We start from the raw sequence: 19,051 nt of genomic DNA, 5'->3' as shown, positions 1-19,051 counted from the left end.
CTAGCTTCAGCTTGTATAGCTAAGTACAAGATATATCAAAGTAAGAAGCTTCCAAATAGATATAACTTAAAATACATGAAGCCTCTATTTAAATTAACACCCTTCTAGGGAAGGAAGAAAAAGTGATATAAAACAGAGTATCCTTTCTTCTACCTTTTTTGAGCTATAGTTTAACCATATTTTAAATTTTTTAAGGGCGTTTCACTATTCAAAATGTTGTTCCCCAACATGATGGTGACAATTCTAAAGTGAAGGTTAAAGTGCGTGTCAACATCCATGGCCTTTTCAGTGTGGCTAATGCTTCAGTAATAGAGAAGCAGAATATAGACGGAGATCACAGTGACACACCTATGGACACTGAATCATCAAGTAAGAACCAAGGCAAAGATGATGAGCTGGTATGTAAACTTGTAACTATCTACACTCCTTGTAATTCCAAAAAGAGCCAGTAATTAGAGATTAAATCATACTGTATAGCTTTTCAAAATTATCACTTCTCCACCCTTGAATTACTACTTCAGTTATGTAACACATTTCTTCATGTCCATGCTAAAGTACTGATGGTGTGGTTATAAGAGCAAAAGAGTATAAAAGCTGAAAGATTCTCAAGAATTGTTTTATTCTTTACCAGTCTCTGTGCCAATCTTAAGTATCCAGTGGGAACATACTTAATGAGACTTGTTGGTTCTCAGAGCTTGTTTTTCCCAAAAGCACCACATAGTTAATGGATTAAAAAAATACAAAATATTTCTTGATACAATGCATGGAGAGACTTGTTTTTCATAAACAGTCTTTTACTTATGTATTTCAGTACTGTTAATTCTTAAGATATCTTTTAATACTACAGTGGGGGAAGTGCTGGAAATAAATGTGTTACAACTTTTGTCATTAAAACTGAGAATTCAGCATTTTGTATTTCCTGAGCATATGGGCCAGCAGTTACATAAATGCTACAGATCCTCGGTGTCAGCTCACAGTATTTGGTCCATCAGTTCTCCTGTATGAGACCGTCTCCCTTGACGGTGTGTTACCTCCTCAAAGTAGGTGGTTGCGTTGCAAGGTAAAACAACTGTGTTGCAGAGCTGAGGACTAGGCACCAAGGAGTGGTTTGCAGCTGGAAGAGGCACCCCAAAGGTGACCTCAACAGCCTGCCTTGTTTGCTTTTGCCCTTCCTTAACTTAGTATTTTAGGTACTCCACTGCTCACAGGGGAGAAAGAAGAAAGTGTAGAGGAAAAAGAGCAGACAATAAAGCAGTAAGCAAGTTACTGCTTGCTGCTCCTGCTGTTTCTCCGAGATTGTAAACTGCTCAGTGGTGACTAGTGTAAGAGGCTGTTGAAGGCCCCAAGGGAATGTTCTGTTGCTGAGTAACTTACTGTTTTTATTTGAGAAGAGGAAGAAATAAATGCATTTCTTCTCATTACTTGTCCTTTGCAGCTTTTTCTGCTTCAGTTGAATATAGTACAGGAGTTGGAACAAGTAGTTACACAACTAGTATTAGGTGATATAAGCAGGCTCCTTAAACACTCCACTGTGTTTAAGGCCTTAGAGGGTAAACTGGTACTTTGAATACCAAACTTAATGCTGTTCTTTGTGGACAAGTCTTTAGCATCTGATATTTGTATATAAATGAAACAGTTGAAAGGGACATGGCTGGCACTTTGTTTAATCAGTACTGCACGTGGAGGTTCCTAGGAGTACTACCCTGTGTTCAGTGTTAGTACAAGAGTAACTTCTTCCATCCTCAAGCTTTTTGTTTATTTGTAGTACTTCTGTTCATCCTAATAAATCTTCTGTTTTACAATGGTGCATGTCAGCAATTATCTTTCATTATTGAGGATGATAACCTCGACTCTGAAGAAGAGGTTTGTGGTGTATATATACCCATCTTTTTTCCCCTCTAGTTTTTTTTCCTCGTAGAAAAAACTTTTTCTTCCAGTTGTTGCCTTTTCTGTGTGAACAGTAAGAATGGTAAATGAGTATTTTCCATCCTCCTCAGTCTGAAATAACAAAGCTTAAATTTGGGAAAAACAGCTTGCTTTTTAACTTCTATGGTTAAAGACTTGCTGAATCAATTAACATGCCTAACCTGCAACAGCTGCAGCATATGTGCCAGTGCTGGAGTCTGAACAAAACCCTCTAAGTACATAATTCCTTATTTCCCAGAAATAACAGTAAATTTCATGCGCATATGTAAAGTGTGAATCCAGGAGCTGCAATTGCTTGTAATTGAAGTAATCATCGACCTTGAAAGCCTTAGTTACAGCTCACTATTGATGTGCTGGTTAATCTGAATATTGGAGTCATCCTGAAAATTTGAGACTCTCCCATATTCTGTTATGAAAGGTTTTTGCGAAGACTACAAACTGTATTTTTTAAACTAAATCAAGTGACTAGCTCTGATAAATACCACCATGTCACTAGGGCCTGCAAATTTAGAAAAAGGCGTAGGTAAACTACAGATAAGTTTAAGCAAAACACATTCTTTAGGATGGCAGGGGAAGACAATTGGTCATGAGCCTACTAAAGAACTATTTTTCATGGACATATGGTGCAGATGCATGTAACAGGATGATTAAGCTACTTTTGCATTGGATGACAAACTTCAGAACTTGAGTGAAGCAGTAAGAGATTGCAGTTCTGGCTGTTCCATAGAGAACTTGTTTGTTTTTGCCTGTGTCAGTGTTGTGTTCCTAGAATGTTCTTTACATACATTTTAGAGGTATTTATTTTTAAATTAAATTGGACAGAGTATTCACTGAATTTAGTGTAATTCTGCCTTAGGGAACAGAGGATGCATTCTAATTACTTCAAGGGGGACAGGCACAGTAGAATCTCAACTGAAGAGGATGTGAATGCAATACTGTATCAAAATAGCTGTCTAAACATGTTGTATCAAAACCTAAGACTGAATTGTCCATATATAATATGTGATCTGTCATAGCTGACTTCAGTCATAAAAAACATACAACAGCAAAGCTGTACATTCAGTTTTGTAACTCTCTTCCTAGGATAAAATGCAGGTTGATCAAGATGAAGGTATTCAGAGAAGTCAGACTGAACAACAGAGCCAAGCAGATGAAGAAACTGAAAACACAGGAACTGAAACAAAAGTTTGTATTCAGTATTGATAAGGAAATGTTTCTCAAACTTTCTTTGCTTGGTGTTCTCAAATTCTTTCTATTAATCAAACACAGTCTTGTGTATTGCAGTTGATGAGGACCACAGCTCCACTGCAATAGCTATATTAGAAATCCTGTGTTAATGCTTTCATTTTCAATGTAATACATGGTTAAGACTTTGAAGTAAGCTTTCTTTATTTAACATACAGTCTTATAGTGAAGATGGAATTTAAGGAAACTTAAGAAATGGTAAGGAAAGGAATGTGCAAGTGCGTTTAGCTCTTGAACAAGTTTTATTAATAGCTTAGCTTTTTCAAGTTACCTTTAAAGAAATTACCTTAGTTTTGAACCAAACTAATGGAATGGTGATTCTGAATAGCAGTAGTAAAACTGTATGATTTATTTACATCTGATTCACTTCTAGCTGTTTTATTAGAGTGGTTTGTTTCCTTTTGAGCAAAAATGTAATAATAGTGCTGTTCAAAATTTGTTGTAAATCTTTTTATAGACTGCTTCTGGAGACAAGCAAGATCATCCAAACCAGCCTAAGGCTAAAGCAAAAGTCAAAAGTATTGATCTACCTATACAGGCTAGCCTCTACAGACAACTGGGACAAGATATTATCAATTGCTATATAGAAAATGAGGTATGTAGCATAAACAGACAGCTCAAACGAATGACACTGTAAATAATTCTCCAAGAGTACTTGCAGCCATAAACTTACTTTATTATTCAATTTAAAGTTCCTTAGGGTTTTGTCTTTTTATTATCATTTTTGTTTTATTTTGAAACTAACATACTGTGTTTCACTGAAAACACCTGACTCCCAGGTCATCTTGAAAAGATTCTCTCTGAGCTTTCCAGGTGTCATGTTGATTCCTGTTAGGATTCTACCAACATAAGCTCATCTCTGGGAAACAATATGAAGAATAAAACAGAATATGTAGAATGAATGAAGTAGAATGTATAAAGAATAAAAATATTTTTGTTGGACAGAATAATTCCTAGTAACTTTTAAACCAAGGTCAAGGCTTTTCTTCACTTCTAGTCCTCTATCTATGGTAGTTTACAATTGATACCAGATCCAATTTCTTTGAGGCATTTACCAACCAGTTCCCAAATGAAAACTCTACCCCCTCCCCAGTTCTTCCTGTGGAGAATACAAAAGTTACAGGAAGGTGCAGATATTATCACTGACAGTGAATTAACACCCTTTGGGGAAGTTCTGTGGTAAAATTTCAAAAGAATAATGCTTCAGATTGACACTTAAAATGCCTTTAGCTTAAACTAAGTCTTTTTCCTCCATAGGGGAAGATGATGATGCAAGACAAGCTTGAGAAAGAAAGAAATGATGCTAAGAATGCTGTTGAAGAGTATGTGTATGACTTCAGAGATAAGCTATGTGGAGTTTTTGAGAAATTCATCACTGAAGAAGTAAGACATACCTGTGTTTCAAGTGTTCAAAAAATCCTTTGAATTCAAAAAATCCTTTGAATTCAAAGATTTGAATGTGGGTATGTGGAGGCTGCTGGAGTTCTTGGACTTGCTTCACAATGTGAAATTGGTTCATTTCACAGAGGTGAAGTTCAAGATATGTACGCTTCAGCCAGACATTTATGATACAAATATGTTGAGTTTTGTAAGCAGGGATTTCAGATAAAGAAATACTGCCCTATCGTGGGAGTCAAAAAGTAGGACTGATCAGTTAGCCTCTAAATGGCATCAGTGGGTAGGAGTAAAATGAAAATGAGCACAAGTGGAGTGACTGTGGCTGTGTTTTGTCCTCTATATGTCATAACTTGGAAATATGATCCCTTCCCTGCTTTAAAAGCATTTTGAACCTCATGTGCTATTGACATCCAAGCAGAAGGTGGTGGAGAAATTGTTTACTGTGCTTTTGCAAAAGCAGTATTGAAAGAACACTTGTCCTACAGCAGTTTCTCTGTAACAGCCATTTAAATAAAAGGTGGCTGGTAGCAGGCAACTAGTTCCTGAAACAACAAATATCCAGGAGCAGCAGCTGCTTAAGGCCTGCTGTCTTGGTCACCTGCACTAACCCAGCAATGTAGAGCAGGTACCCTTTACTATAAACTCCAGGGTGCGAGACTTTTTTTTTTTCCATCCCAAATTCAAAACAATCTGTTTACTTACATAAGTATAGACAATGGACAGGACCAAGCTCAAAGCTTACTTATAGCTGATAGTCCAATAGAAAGAAACTGAACTTCAGCATATGTATTTGTTATCCAAATTTCTGTTGGTTTCCTCTTCTTCCAACTATGCTACAGGAGTTCCTGATTAGCAGAACTTTGCATATAAAGAAAACATGCAAGCCTTTTTTAAAAGATGCCTGTCATTTCTCATAAAATACCAAAGTTATGTAATAACCATAAACTTCACTTGCAGATCAGATTAGTGGGGCTGAAGTGCTGCTTGTATGATTGGGTAAAATTTTGTTTTTGAAGTTGATCAGTCACTGCTTTCCTTTATGAAATCAATATTAAACTGATGAATTACAGTCACTTTTTAAGTATGGGGGTTTCTGTGTTTGTGTGGAGGAGTCTTATTTTTGTTGTTGTGAACATAAGTATTCCTAATTTGCTTCATAGGATTCAAATAAGCTGACCTTGATGTTGGAAGACACAGAAAACTGGCTTTATGAAGATGGAGAAGACCAGCCAAAACAAGTGTATATGGATAAGCTTCAGGAGTTAAGAGTAAGGCTTTAAGTTATTTTCTGTTTAAAAAATAAGTATGTGTCTGTATATGTGTGTTTGTGTGCACATGTATGTATGTGTATATATGCACACACTTGAAAAAACTGGGTTAAGTAAGCAGAGCTCCTCTAATAAAGGATGTGTACATCTGACTTCTAAGTATGAACATCCAGGTTGTTCACTGCATGACTGAAATACATCCATGTATATATTTAGAACTAAGAATATACAGTCAGTTCTAATGCTGACTGTGCTTCTAGTTTGAAAAATTTCAAACTGAAAAGTGAAGCAGGCTCTAAGTAGTTACCAATAATAAAACTAATTGCTGTGGGAATTTTGTATAATTCTTTTCTCATTCTGATAGAGGCTTAAGTGGTTTGGGTGTTTTTGTTTTTTTATTTAATCCCAGTCCCTCAGGTCTTCAGAAATGCACTTCAAAACTCATGCTCTGAATTTCCTGTTTCAGCAATATAAGAAAATTACATAGCTGAAATGTTTTGACAGCAGCTCACTGTCAAACCTAATTTGACAAACTCAACCTAATTCCTACTTTCAGTGGTATTCTACAGCTACATCGTAAAACTGAACTTTTTTGGTCTAATACTTAAAGGTAAAGGCTGAAGAGTGCTTTAACGGTAGCTTTCATTTTATTGTTTGATTAGTAACTACCACAAAAAAAAAAAGTAATCTCATGGGCAGATGTGAGTTCTGATGAATGACTGCTCAGTTTGTAATGATCTTTAACTATGTATCTCTAGCTCTTGAATTCTATTTTGTCTCAAGTGAGGTCTCCTTTGGGGGAGGGCTGATTGATAGAAATAGCATTACAATTACAGATCCTAGCAACTGGCTTCTTGCCTGGATACCAGCAGGAAGAAGGGGGGGGAGAGGGGGGCAACACTAAAATTTCAGATCAGCTACTCCAAGGTTAAATCACTCCTGCAAATCACATCTTGCTTCCCTTCCAGCTGTGTACCCAGGCTCCCCCCCCGCCCCGCTTCCGCCAAGATCACTGCAAAACACTAAGCCAGGTAGAGGCAGAGTGTTCCTGGGCCATTTCTTCTTGTTGTACTAAAGCATAGTACAAAGACTAATAAGCTCTTGAATAGCTGAGGAAAGGAGCAGAAGGGAACCTTTGCGCTGATGCTACAGTGTGTTCCTAGAACTAGTCTAAACTAAATTTGTATTTTTTAATGGTCTTGTGCTTATGTCTGCAGAAATTTGGACAGCCTATTCAGGAAAGATACATGGAACATGAAGAGAGACCAAAAGCTTTAAATGAACTGGGAAAGAAAATTCAGCTCCTTATGAAAGCAGTAGAAGCATACAAAAATAAGGTAGAAACAAATTATTTAGGGAAGGAACTATTATGGGTGTTTGAGGCTGGCTGTGGCTTTTTTTATATTTAAAAAATCCTATGGTAATAACAAGCTGTTTGTTATTTCTGTAATTTACAAGATACCTATTGAGGTTAGTCAACTAGAGTAAAAATCTCAGATGCCTTTCTGCAATTTAACATTAACTTGTGCTTTTGCGATGTGCCCTTAGGATCAAATTTTAAAATATTTCTAAAAAATAATTCCCCATGTCTGTTCTACAATCATTCTTCACTTGTTAGAACACCTACTTCTAGTGGACTGTAGCAGTGTTACTGTGTGTCTATGAAGTTCTTAATTAGGTGAGAGCCATATACTAATTGATTTTTTTTTTTAACATCTCTCTCCATAGGATGAAAAATATGATCACCTAGATCCTGCTGAGATGGAAAAAGTTGAAAAATACATTAGTGAGGCTATGAATTGGTTGAACAGCAAAATGAATGCCCAAAATAAACTAAGTTTAACTCAGGATCCAGTCGTCAAAGTGGCAGAAATGCTGGCAAAATCCAAGGTAAAAAAGCATCATTTTACATGTAGCACTCTAAGTTTTTTTTTTTATATATATATATATGTGTGTATATATATATATATATATATAAAGCTTTTTAGCCTGTGTATTGAGCTAGGATATTATACCTACAGAGACTTAAACAGCTATGAAAGAGGTATAGAGAAGGAGCAGCACTTTTACTGATAACTTGATGCTAGCAGTAACAGAGCAGTACCTCTGAATAACTTTTTTTGATAGCCTGACTTACAGCAGCAAGCTTGCTAGAGCGCTAATTACCATAGGCTTTTAACAGATTGGAAGGTTTTTAGCTAGTGGAAGCTTGTTTAAATGTCTAAATGTGACAATTGGAAAGTGCAGTCTTTGGAAGTTACAGGTGGATATGAATACAAAGTAAATTTGAAGAAGTCTTGTGCGATTACTGTGCTACTAAATGAACTCGCTTGTTTTCTCACTTCTAATACAACTAGGAATTGGATAGCTTCTGTAACCCTATTGTATACAAGCCCAAACCAAAGGTAGAACCTCCTAACAATGGGCAGGCGAAAGCTAATGGTGAACACAATGGACCAGTGAATGGGCAGAGCGGTGCTGAAACAAAACCAGATTCAGCGAAGGATAATTGCCAGCAGACCAAACCATCTGGAGAAATGGAAGTGGACTAAATCTTACGTTTCTTTCACTTAATTAAAATAGTGCAAGTAACCACAGGGTCCATTCTTTTGTCTGGTACACACCTCAAATGTTTAGTTATTCTTAGCCAACTTTCTGTCATTTGTTGTTGCAGTAGTTTTTTGAAAGTGTTTTATATTAAGTACATCTCTGTTCATTTCCACTGATGCTGCTTATGTGGAGCTTTAGCCAAATGTAGATTGTATAAGTCAATTCAAGCTTTCCCGATATATTTTATATCAAACATACGGAATTGATATATAAATGGCAACAATCTACCTTATTTAAAGCTTTTATTGTGGATAAACCTCAGCTCCTGTATTCAGGAAAGGATACTGTATTGCACTACTGATGCTCAAGTGTAGATCTAATTGCATCTTTATTTTGGAAAAATATTGGAATTGAAGTGGCAAACTGTCACTTGAAGCACTGACCTTTTCTAGTTATTGTATTGTTATAATTTAAATATTAAAATAGAGGTTAGTTGGCATACTAGTCCATCTGTTGATGTACCGTGAGAATTGTATGGTGTCTCTTTCATATAAACTGATAATACAAGCTTAAACTTTTTTTAAGATTCCCCATACCACTAACATTAATCTTAGTTATAAAATACTAGCATAATGGCTCTGCCATTTGCTTGAAGTTAGTGAATGGTCTTATTGGACATTGCTTTACATAATGTACTCTGCTTATGAGAGGATGATGCTAATAATATGAAGCGATAGAATATACAAGGACTGCATAGACTTCCCTTGAAAATGTCTTATTGCACATACTACTACTTACTACTCATTTCATTTTGAATGAAGTCTACATCTTGGATCACATCTTAGGCTGAGGAGAAACAGCAGAAACTGCTTATAACAGCTAGCTGTTAGAATGCTTAATTCTGAGGTTGTGTAAATGATTTTTTGCGAACTTGAAACAAACCCTGACTGAGGGCTTGTTTAAACCATGGTACTTGGCACAGTCCTTTTGGATCAAGGATCTAAACAGCAGACCACAAACTGGAGCTATTAGTTAATAAGCAACAGTGAAATAACTGAGTTACGGAAATTTATCAAATAGTTTTCTTATCTTTGGTCATTCACTTGATCTAATGGAAGTGTCTGTAATACAATGTATTAGAAATCTGAGTGAGTCACTCTTGATCTGTCTACTTTGACCAAATCTCAGTTCATATATTCTGAATGCTTATGTCAGTCATGGAGGAAATGTAGCAGTTTCTAAAGCAAGTTCATTTTCTCTTGATTTGAATGCACAAACCTTCCACACTCATTACCAGAACAAGAGAGATTACTCTAATTATGGAAAGTGGTTTATTAGTCAGTTAGTTGCACTGTAACACTTTCATGTTTTGAGCTCCATTTTAGAAATACATTAGAAAGGCATTAGTTAATAGGCATTCCAGCAACAGTTCTCACATGGAAAAGCTTATTGTTGTTGTAAATAAGCAAAGTGTCAAATGCTCTTACTTCCAGCTTTGGCAGCTCCTTTACCCATGTGCTGATATTCCCCTATTCTTCATGCTGTGAGGAGAGTAGCTGGGCCCCTGGCTCTATGTGGTAGAGGTGAACTGTGCTCTCCAATAGCTTCACAGGAAAAGGAAGCATCAGTTACAGATGTCCATACACCTGCTCAACCAGTTCAAGTGCCAGAATTATGGGCTAACATGAGTGGCTTTGCTTTTATGCTCTCTACAAAATCAGCTGTGGGTGGTCTGGCACCCCGTATTTACACACTTAAATTCCTTGAACAACTGTGTAACCTTGAAGCAAGCTGCAACAACTATGCAACCTCAGTCCTGAATGCTGCTGTAGTTGCACATATTAGGCAACAACGCAGTGATTAGTTTTATCAGTTGTTCTTAGTTTAAGTCAGCATGTGATGAAACAAGCTCCAGTCACATAGGCTTTAACATCATGAGTATCCTAATGGCTTTGCCACAATAATGCAATAACTACCATTATAAAAATATTGGAGTCTTAAAACACATTTAAATATTAACTTAAGTCAGCAGACTTCCTACCTGGTATGTGGCAGGTGAAGAGCTCGTTCAGTGGAAGAAATCTCTGGTGCAAGCTCTCCCACAGCTAAAAGGTCACATGTAAGAAAAATCTTGCTTCTGTTCTTGGTCATTAAATGTTCAGTATTACATTACAAATGTTGGAGGCAATTTTTATGTATAAGGCCAAAGTAATTCTACAGCTGCTTAGTATGTCGAGCTTAAAAGCAGCTGGGGTTAAGGCAAGCAGTAGAACAGTACTTTTTGGCTGTGCACCTGCTCTGTCTCCAGATCCCTGGGGAAGATGAATGTTAGAACAGGTTGGGAATTTCCACACGTAAGGAAGGGCAGAACTGTTGTCATTTGAGAATGAATGTTGCACTAACATGTCCTTGTTTCCTGCTGCAGAGGAATGTTTTAATACGACAGATCTACAGTTCTCAACTACTTAAAATAATTATGCACAACTTGAAGGTGAAGTCTTGCTTGTCAGACTCGAGAAGACACAAATTACATTGTGGCCACTTTGGCAGCACCAGAATGAATACTTTAGAGTAGAAAATTACAAATTTTACTAAGGTACCAACAGTAGTAGCCTACGTTACATTTTATATATTTTTAAAAATGGCTACCAGGTGCAAACACCTTACCATATAATACTTTCTTCTGAATGCAAGATGCATTTCTAATCTGTTTGAAAATGTTCCCTCCATCTCCTGAAAAGAGAAAGATGAAGTAACACTCTCTTAGTAAACACAATGCGGCTTTATTTAAAGAGGGCCTTGTTAAATCAGTTCCTAAGTTTGGATAGTTTAGTTACAAAACAGCGCAAGCGTTACTTCCTCTTATCTGTTAGAAAGAGCCGAATTTTTCCCTTTAAAAAGCAGTGATTCTCTCCCTTGAATGTTCATGGATGAGCAGTCGTTATTCAAAAAACAGCTTTTAAACTGATTGGCTTTACTAAAACAGCTAGTAGCAGCTAAGTTTAAAAATACTCAACTTTTTTATTATACCCTGCTTCAAAAATCAAGTTCAGGATTTCGTTTGAACTTCATTCAGATGGTGAAGATGATATAAACAGACATACAGTCTTCCTTGCAAGAATGGCTATAAATTTTGAGTTAAACTGACAAGGGGAGCTATGCTTTAAAGTAACGCAGTGCAGCTGCCTTTCTTGTTGGTCACTTGTTTGGCAATACAACAATTGCATGAAAAATCCTCTCCCTTTGCACCTAACTTGTAATAGAAGGCTTTACAAGACAATTTGGTAGAGGGAGGGAGAAGGAACTTACTTGCCCCTGTCTGGTATGGCAGGGGCCTGAGAGGAACTGCGGTTCCCACAGTACTACCCTTGGAGCACACAGACTTAAGCCTACAAAACTCTATCGCTGTTTCATACAGAAGGTACCATGGCTGACCTTACTTCAGCATGCAGTACGACGTTGCTGGTTGTTTACTTAAAAGTAGAAGAGCTCTTAATCTGAGCATCCAACCAGTGGTTGTAGATACAAATAAAGAATCCTTTATTTATCCAGTATTTGAAGTTATTTAATATTTCATGGAACATCTCAGTGTTCTAAATTTCATCCTCTGCGCGCTCTCTCTCTCTCTCTCTCTCTCTCTCTCTCTCTCTCTCTCTCTCTCTCTCTCTATATATATATATATATATATATATATATATATATTATTAGCTCAGATATTCCATATTTAAGTGAGGTTACTCCTTGTGGGGATTAAGTTTAAACTTATTGCAGAAAACAGGGAAAGAGCTAGTAGGAGATTTTTGGCCTAAGTAGGTATTTTTTGGTACAGATGTGTTAGCAATACACATCCTTAACAAACCTCAGAGTCTACACATCTTAACGTTCTATCTCTGCCATGTGATTACCTGACACTGGTTTTCAAAAACTTGAAACCATTTAGAAATATGCTGAACCTGCTGGTTCAAACCAAGTAGTTGTTCAGCTGCTCTGGAAAGAGAATCTAAAATTAATTCCCCTTGGTTAGTTTTACCATGAACCACTTTTCTCAAAATGGGGCTTTGATTTTTGTGTGACCACCCTGTAATACCGTAACAGTCTGCCTTCTGAGAGCCCTTGTAAACTCAAGTCCAGGTACACACCTTAGTCAGGGAATCAGGATAATGGCTGGAAACACCAAGGAAGCCTACAGAGCTCCTACTTACTTACTTACACTGAATTTTCTTTAATTGGTTGGAAGAATATTATGTTGCCCCTTACACTTTTTTTTTTTTTTTTTTTTCATTACACTAAGTTTTCTAGAATGGTTTCAGGCACCAGAAGGACAGAAGAGCACTACCAAAGGAGGTAGTAGAGACATTTTATGCCATGTGAATTTTTATTTTAACCCACAAGATAACATTTCGAGTGTAAACACAAACTCAACCACTACATAATCTCTCTAGTGTACCACTACCTCTAGTGTAGATTTACCTGAACTTTTAGTTCTGTGCAGTTGAAATTTGAAGACTGCAACCACCAATTAAACATGTAAATAACCAGTGAAAGCAACAGAATATGGCTGGCTGTTAGCGGTCCCTACAGAATCCTAACCTCAGGTTTTGCTTCCATGACTTAACCTGATAACAGTCATTAAAATCCATTTTTCATCTTTGTGTTCAGAAGGAGATAAGAATGAAAAGCAAGAGTCACTGCAATGTGGTATGTAAAGAATTATTTTAAACAACATGCAGTTAAGAGCTAGAACCACCAGCCACCTATAGAAAGTAAGTGCTGAAATAGTTAAATTTAACTAATGAAGAAGGTGGTAGTTGCTGAATGTTGCTTATTTGGAGTAGTTTGTTTACATATTCTAAACATATCTACAGGATGGGGGGAGGGGAAGAGGTAGGAGTGTTAGAAATAAAGCAGTGTTTACGTATGCAAAATGTTCACTATGTATGTAAATGGGATCCTTATTAGTGACAGATCATGTGCAAATTGAATACTTCAATTTATTTTTGAATGGCACTATAGATTGTCAAGGTTGTGTATAATTGTAATAAATATATAAACCTGCTACTTGAACCATAAATGACCACCTGAGACCTAATTTTTACACTGCTGTTCTTAAAAGCAGCTTTGTCTGGTTTCCTGAATTCATGTAATGTGTATGTTTGTGCAGAACAGCACAGGTAAGAAATGCACATTTTCAGTTCACCATATCCTGCTTCACTCAGATATGTGTCTGCTTTATCTCACTTTTCTCTTAGTCCCAGTCAGCTGCTGACTCTTTTCTAATGACGAACTCCACCAGATAAGTCATCTATTAATACAGTGATTCTTTCTTTTTTCTCCCCCAGCCAGAGCCTAAACATACTACTACTTATGTTCTAGGGAACTTCCGTTATTCTCACGTTTATGCATTTTGTAAGGCCAGGTTATCAAGTTTCAGGGAACTCACTCATCTTTAACTGAATGATTTGTTCTAACACATGAATAAGTTCAAACTATAATTCTTCTGCATCTTGGGCCACTTGGCAAACGCTGTACCTGAGAACCAGTCTGCTTCACTTAGCTACTCAGTTTCAAACACGGTACCTTTATGGATGTTACCATTAATGAGGGACTTCATGGAACAAGCAAGACTTGCAGCAGCAGCAAGACCAAGATCTCACATGAGCCATTAGTAGTTTCAAGCCTTTTTCAAGCAAGTTGCAAGTGTGTCACATGAGAATGTGTCCCTGGCAGGGCAGAAGACACCAGCTGGGAGTCACAAACGGGAACCACTATATTCGTTTTACATAAATTCCAAGTGCTTAGATTTCTTCAGAGCTGAAGAGCTTGACTTGCATGCATTTTGCATACATGTTTTGGGAAAGAATTCTGTTCTTGAGACTGAATTGTACTTTTTGCTATAAAATTTGAATATGATTTTCAATTCTAACAACCAAATTAGTAGGTACTTAAAACTGAACAGAAGGGGAGGAGTTTTAGGTGGAGATAACTAACCATGACAATAGATTACTTACTAGTGCAAAAAAGTTTTAACGCTAACTGCTCAAGTTATGTTCCTAATTAATGTTAGTTTCCTGGGAGTACAGCTTGATCCAAGTATGGTAAATGTGCTCATTTTAAATTTCTGGTAAACTCTGCAAGACTTGGATATCCCAGGCACTTCAGGGCTTTACAGGACATGATATAAGTTTGTTTGTTTTAAGTAAAAATTAACACACTCATGGGAAGAACAAGCTTACACTTGCCAGTAAAGCCCTGTTACTCTCCAGCACAAGTTTCTGGGCTGTTAATCCCTGTCCTTTTTGCTCTAAACTGAAAACATATTGAAAAAAAATTATCATGTATTAAAACTTGCTGTAGATTGTTAAAGCCTTTTTTAAGTGCTTTTAACTGCGCTGTGATTTCTACAAGCTGTCGCTTAGGTTATGTCTCCAGCTGCTTCCCCATAAAAAGAGCAATGTCTCTTAATAATTTACTTCAACAGAATATGCTACTCAAGCAGACAAGTAAATATCATCCCCTAATGTGGCAGGACCAAACTTCTTAAATAACTCAGAACCAGAGGACCGGGCTCAAGACGCCAGCAGTTTAACCACGCGTTCGTCACGCTCCGTCCTATTTAATTAACATCCGCACAGGCGGCCCGGACAGCGGGCCGCAGTCAGGTTTGCAGGGGGCCTCGGACTGGGGCCGGTGTCGCCCGCTGGAGGGGAATGAGTCAAGCAGCGGCTCGGTGCAAAAGCGTGGGGAGGTCGTGGTGGGCAACTCAGACGCGAGTCGGCAGGGCGCCCTCCTCGCGGCACGGGTGGCCCGCCGCGGACCTTGCCGCTCTGGTGAAAGCGGAGGCCGGGCACGGCGAGGCAGCGGCACCCACCTCTGGGCCTGACCTGGGCAGGAGCCCGACCTGCAGGAGGGAGGCCTGGGCCTAGGGCAGGAGCTGCGTTTGCTGAGCCTGGGCCAGGGAGAGCTGAGGGCATCTAACTGCGCTCCTCTGGTGGGCAGGGGAACAAAAACATGACAAAAAGCCAGAGCCAGACTCTCCCTGGAGGTACGGAGAGACGAGAAGAGGCGGTAATAGTCATAAGCTGCAACTTCTGTCTTACAGAAGGTGGTTACAGACCTGTCAGAAATTAAGGAACACGGGCAAATTGCTGGAGTTTAACCTAGATTCAAACTCCAGTAAGGCAAAGCCTCAGGTCACCCAAACGGTGACAGTAAATAAGCCAGCAGTAGCTGTACTCTAAATATGTAAGTAGGAAAAGGAGAAACATCTAAATTGATAGCAAAAAGGAAACAAAATTTATCTTCCTATCCACGAATAATAAAGATCATTTGCTTTAACTTCAAAGACTGACAAAAGCTCTCTATGATCCAGATTTAAACAAGAATTGAAGTGTTTGTGACTCCAGGAAGGTGCCTGCTGGTGACATTTGGATGGTCTGCCCTCACTCTGTTACATCAGTAATTTATATCACTTCATCTCCAGATTGGGGACCCTCCTCACATCAACAACCTGCTAATCCACCGAAGTAGCTTCTTTCAGAGAAGAATGTAGTTACTATTCAACTTGTGTCCAGCCACATAACAGATAAGGATGAAAAGAAAGAACAACGTTAACAGTAAAATTTAATGCACTAAGTAAAATTTCTGTCAGAAAAGTGAAATTTTCACTGTGACCTTGCAAAGAATACATCATGATTACGAAACTGTCAAGCACATTACCATGCTTCTCATGGGAAAGAACACCCTAAAAGCTGTCTATAGGTGTCAAAGAAATATCTCAAAAAATAAACTGCTCATAGTTATGTTTGTATTATTATTTAAAAATACTCCAGTTGAGTCCTACAACCTGAAGACAGAACAGCCGAGCATAGAATTTTATAGTACTGGGAACATGAGAGAGAAGCAGCAAAGATATATCGCGAGCTGCCGGAAGGAATGATGAAGAGCTTGGGCTCTTCATCGCAAAGCGAGGACTCGGCCGTGTCCTGAGTCCCCGAAGCCTCACTGCTGACGGCTGCCAGCAAAGCGCCCGTCCCGGCACCGCAGCCCTGGAGGCTGCAGGAGGGCAGCCAGCCCCACAGCAACAGGGCTCCTGGCTCAGGAACCGCCACGAGCCAAGCTACAGAAGAGTTTCTACAGGAGACACCCCACTAGAAGGTTGGACAGGGTAGGTGCTAAGCTACACTTTTAGCTTTCAGAGCACCTTAAGTGCAGTTCAGAGTCTTACTGTACAAACACAGAATTATTCAGATGGTATTATGCCAGTTTCACAGCTCTGACAAGACAGGCTACAAGGCTTGCCTAAGGCCAAAAGCAAAGTTTGCCTAAGGACATGCACAGTACTTCGGGCACCGCTGGTTCTTTGAGAAGAAAAACTCCTGAGGTGCAGCAGCCTTGCAGTCGTCCAGCCTACGTTACTCTAGGAGCTCTTATTTGCATCTTGATCAGCAACGCGATGGGAATCCCTCTGCACTCCACCAGCACACAGTGATGGTAGGGTGTCTACGTAACCTATATAAATGTACCAAAATACAACAATATTTAATATCTTCATATCCATCTTCCTTAGTAAACTTTAGTTAAAAGCTTCATAAAATCTGCATTTTGTTCAGACTTGCCATACTTCTTGGGTCTCAATAAACGAACTCTAGCAAAATATTTCAATAATATATAACTAAGTAAAATATCATTCATTTCATAGGTAAGGCTTGGGATTTTGGTGTGAGGGAAGGTCCTTCCTTAAAAAAAAGAAAAAAAGAAAAAGTATTGTGTGTTTGTATTTGTGTATGTAAACACACCAAAACATATATACATACATATGTAGGGAGGAGGGTTAAAGAAAACAATACAATCAGAAAATCAACTCCATGGGCTCAACAAAAATCGGTATGGGGGAAATGCACTGCCTTTACTTACTTCAGCATCTGAGCACCTCAGATTGGTACCTCAGCTAGCTGGTTTACACCCCAGTATTTACAGTCTGTGCAAGGATGCAAGAGTCTGCTCACTATCAGCAGAACTATTCTATCATAATACTGCAAAGGAGAAGCAAAATTTCAGCAAAATTCGATGAACATAAAAAGAAGTTGAAGGTAGCCAGGCGAAAATGCTCAGGGAATTCAGGAAGGAGCCATGTCGTCATGCTAATGGTATTTGCAGCAGAATATGAAAATATGCAGTGAGCAACTACATCTCAAATTTCATCTAAAAATGGCTTCTCTGGCACCACGATATCCTAACACCATCTCAAAGAGCTAACTCAATATAGTTTTAGGGAGAAGAAAATTGCTTTCAGAATAAAAATAATTCCTCCCCAGAGAGTGTGTTTGTGATACAGCTTCTGAAATAAGAGAGTCCGAGTGATTGTTACCATGACTCCAAGTAAATACTATCCTTTACTTTCTCAGATTAACTCTGTCTTAACTTCTTTATTCTCCCTACAAATATGAGTGTGCTCTTTCTTTTATAGTAAGAAGTTAATTGCATTTTCAACGGGAATGAAGCATTTTCAGTAGCAAATAAGAAAGCTGCATTTGGAGTAACAGATACAGTGCTTTTAAAGTTCTAGTCAAGAGTATTTTACTCGTAAATTTATCCAAGAAACGTCCTTATCCCCATATAATCAGGAAGGTGACATAGCAGGTGGGAGAGATGTCAGCAGTAAAAGGAATTATTCCACTCTCTGTTAGATATGAGGGACCTTACACAATTAAAAGATCCCCAAAACATCATAAAATGGATGACAGAGTTCTAAAAATCCCAGTTTCTTTCTCATCTGTATTTTTGCTGCAATTTGAATGGAGTAACTCTTCAGCATAAAAATATTCTCAGTCGAGAATACAACTGATAAACAACGAAGGTAAGAAATCCTGACTGCCCGGCCATATCCTTGAAACTACCTTTCACATTACTCCACCGCTCCCTTTGGTACTAGAGGGAAACAGGAGCACCTTGAATCAAGTCACCAGTGATTTTGTTCCCCAAGGCTACTTGTTTTACAAGCATTTTTGAATCTAGCTGCCACTGCCGAGGAAATTATGAAAAACACAACAGTGTTTCTATAGCTCCATCAGAGATTTTTAGAAGTCCTAAATTATCCAAGCCAGTTGCTAAATAACTTGACAACTGTGCATACTTCCTGTTCCTGCACTTTGCCTGGGCACCAAAAAACAGTTTCTCTCCTCTGCTTTATTTGCTATAGTACTAACATTGCAAGCAGAATTTTAAAGAAAAGAAGTTTAAACAATTAACCACACCTGCTTAAAAATTTTTCAGGACAAGAGTCTAATCCTTCAGCAGGATCCTGCCTTTTCTCCCCTCTGAGGAGTGTATTATGAACAAATAACCAGTCACAGAAATGAGGACAAAAATCCCTGTAGACCATCTAAGCACTCAGAGTGTACAAGATTAGAGCTGTAAATATTATAGTGCTTCCCATAGTTTGGGTGTCAGCAGTTAGATACCCAGGAACAAATATTTCACAGATACCCAACCACACGGGCCAGCAGTTCCCAAAGCACGGCCTGTGCAAACGCGTGCTCTTACTCCCCAGATCCTCATGGTCTGGGAAGGACGAACGAGGGAAAGGAGAGGAGCTCACACTAAGCTCCCTCCAGAAACAACCTGCAAAATGGAAAGATCAGGGACTGTTGGTCTCACTTTGATTA

General features: G+C 38.3%; 1 protein-coding gene across 2 annotated transcripts in view; it reads left to right on the top strand.

Annotated features, from left to right (window-relative positions):
* Window positions 1-13,458, top strand: part of HSPA4L (heat shock protein family A (Hsp70) member 4 like) — a 30,545-nt gene extending 17,087 nt beyond the window's left edge. The window contains exons 12-19 of one of the 2 annotated variants that reach the window (XM_062573983.1): window positions 196-398; window positions 3,010-3,111; window positions 3,629-3,766; window positions 4,429-4,554; window positions 5,730-5,837; window positions 7,055-7,174; window positions 7,566-7,727; window positions 8,195-13,458. In XM_062573983.1, coding sequence (XP_062429967.1) covers window positions 196-398; window positions 3,010-3,111; window positions 3,629-3,766; window positions 4,429-4,554; window positions 5,730-5,837; window positions 7,055-7,174; window positions 7,566-7,727; window positions 8,195-8,389 — 1,154 coding nt within the window. In that variant the 3' untranslated portion in view covers window positions 8,390-13,458. The remainder of the gene's footprint in view (window positions 1-195; window positions 399-3,009; window positions 3,112-3,628; window positions 3,767-4,428; window positions 4,555-5,729; window positions 5,838-7,054; window positions 7,175-7,565; window positions 7,728-8,194) is intronic. The other variant, XM_062573984.1, reaches the window with a different exon arrangement.
* Window positions 13,459-19,051: the final 5,593 nt, after the last annotated feature.

This window comes from Rhea pennata, chromosome 4, assembly GCF_028389875.1.
Source record: "Rhea pennata isolate bPtePen1 chromosome 4, bPtePen1.pri, whole genome shotgun sequence".
In the NCBI taxonomy this organism is placed as follows: domain Eukaryota; kingdom Metazoa; phylum Chordata; class Aves; order Rheiformes; family Rheidae; genus Rhea; species Rhea pennata.
The sequence above is the reverse complement of the archived record's forward strand: the minus strand, read 5'-3'. Positions and strand labels throughout refer to the sequence as shown.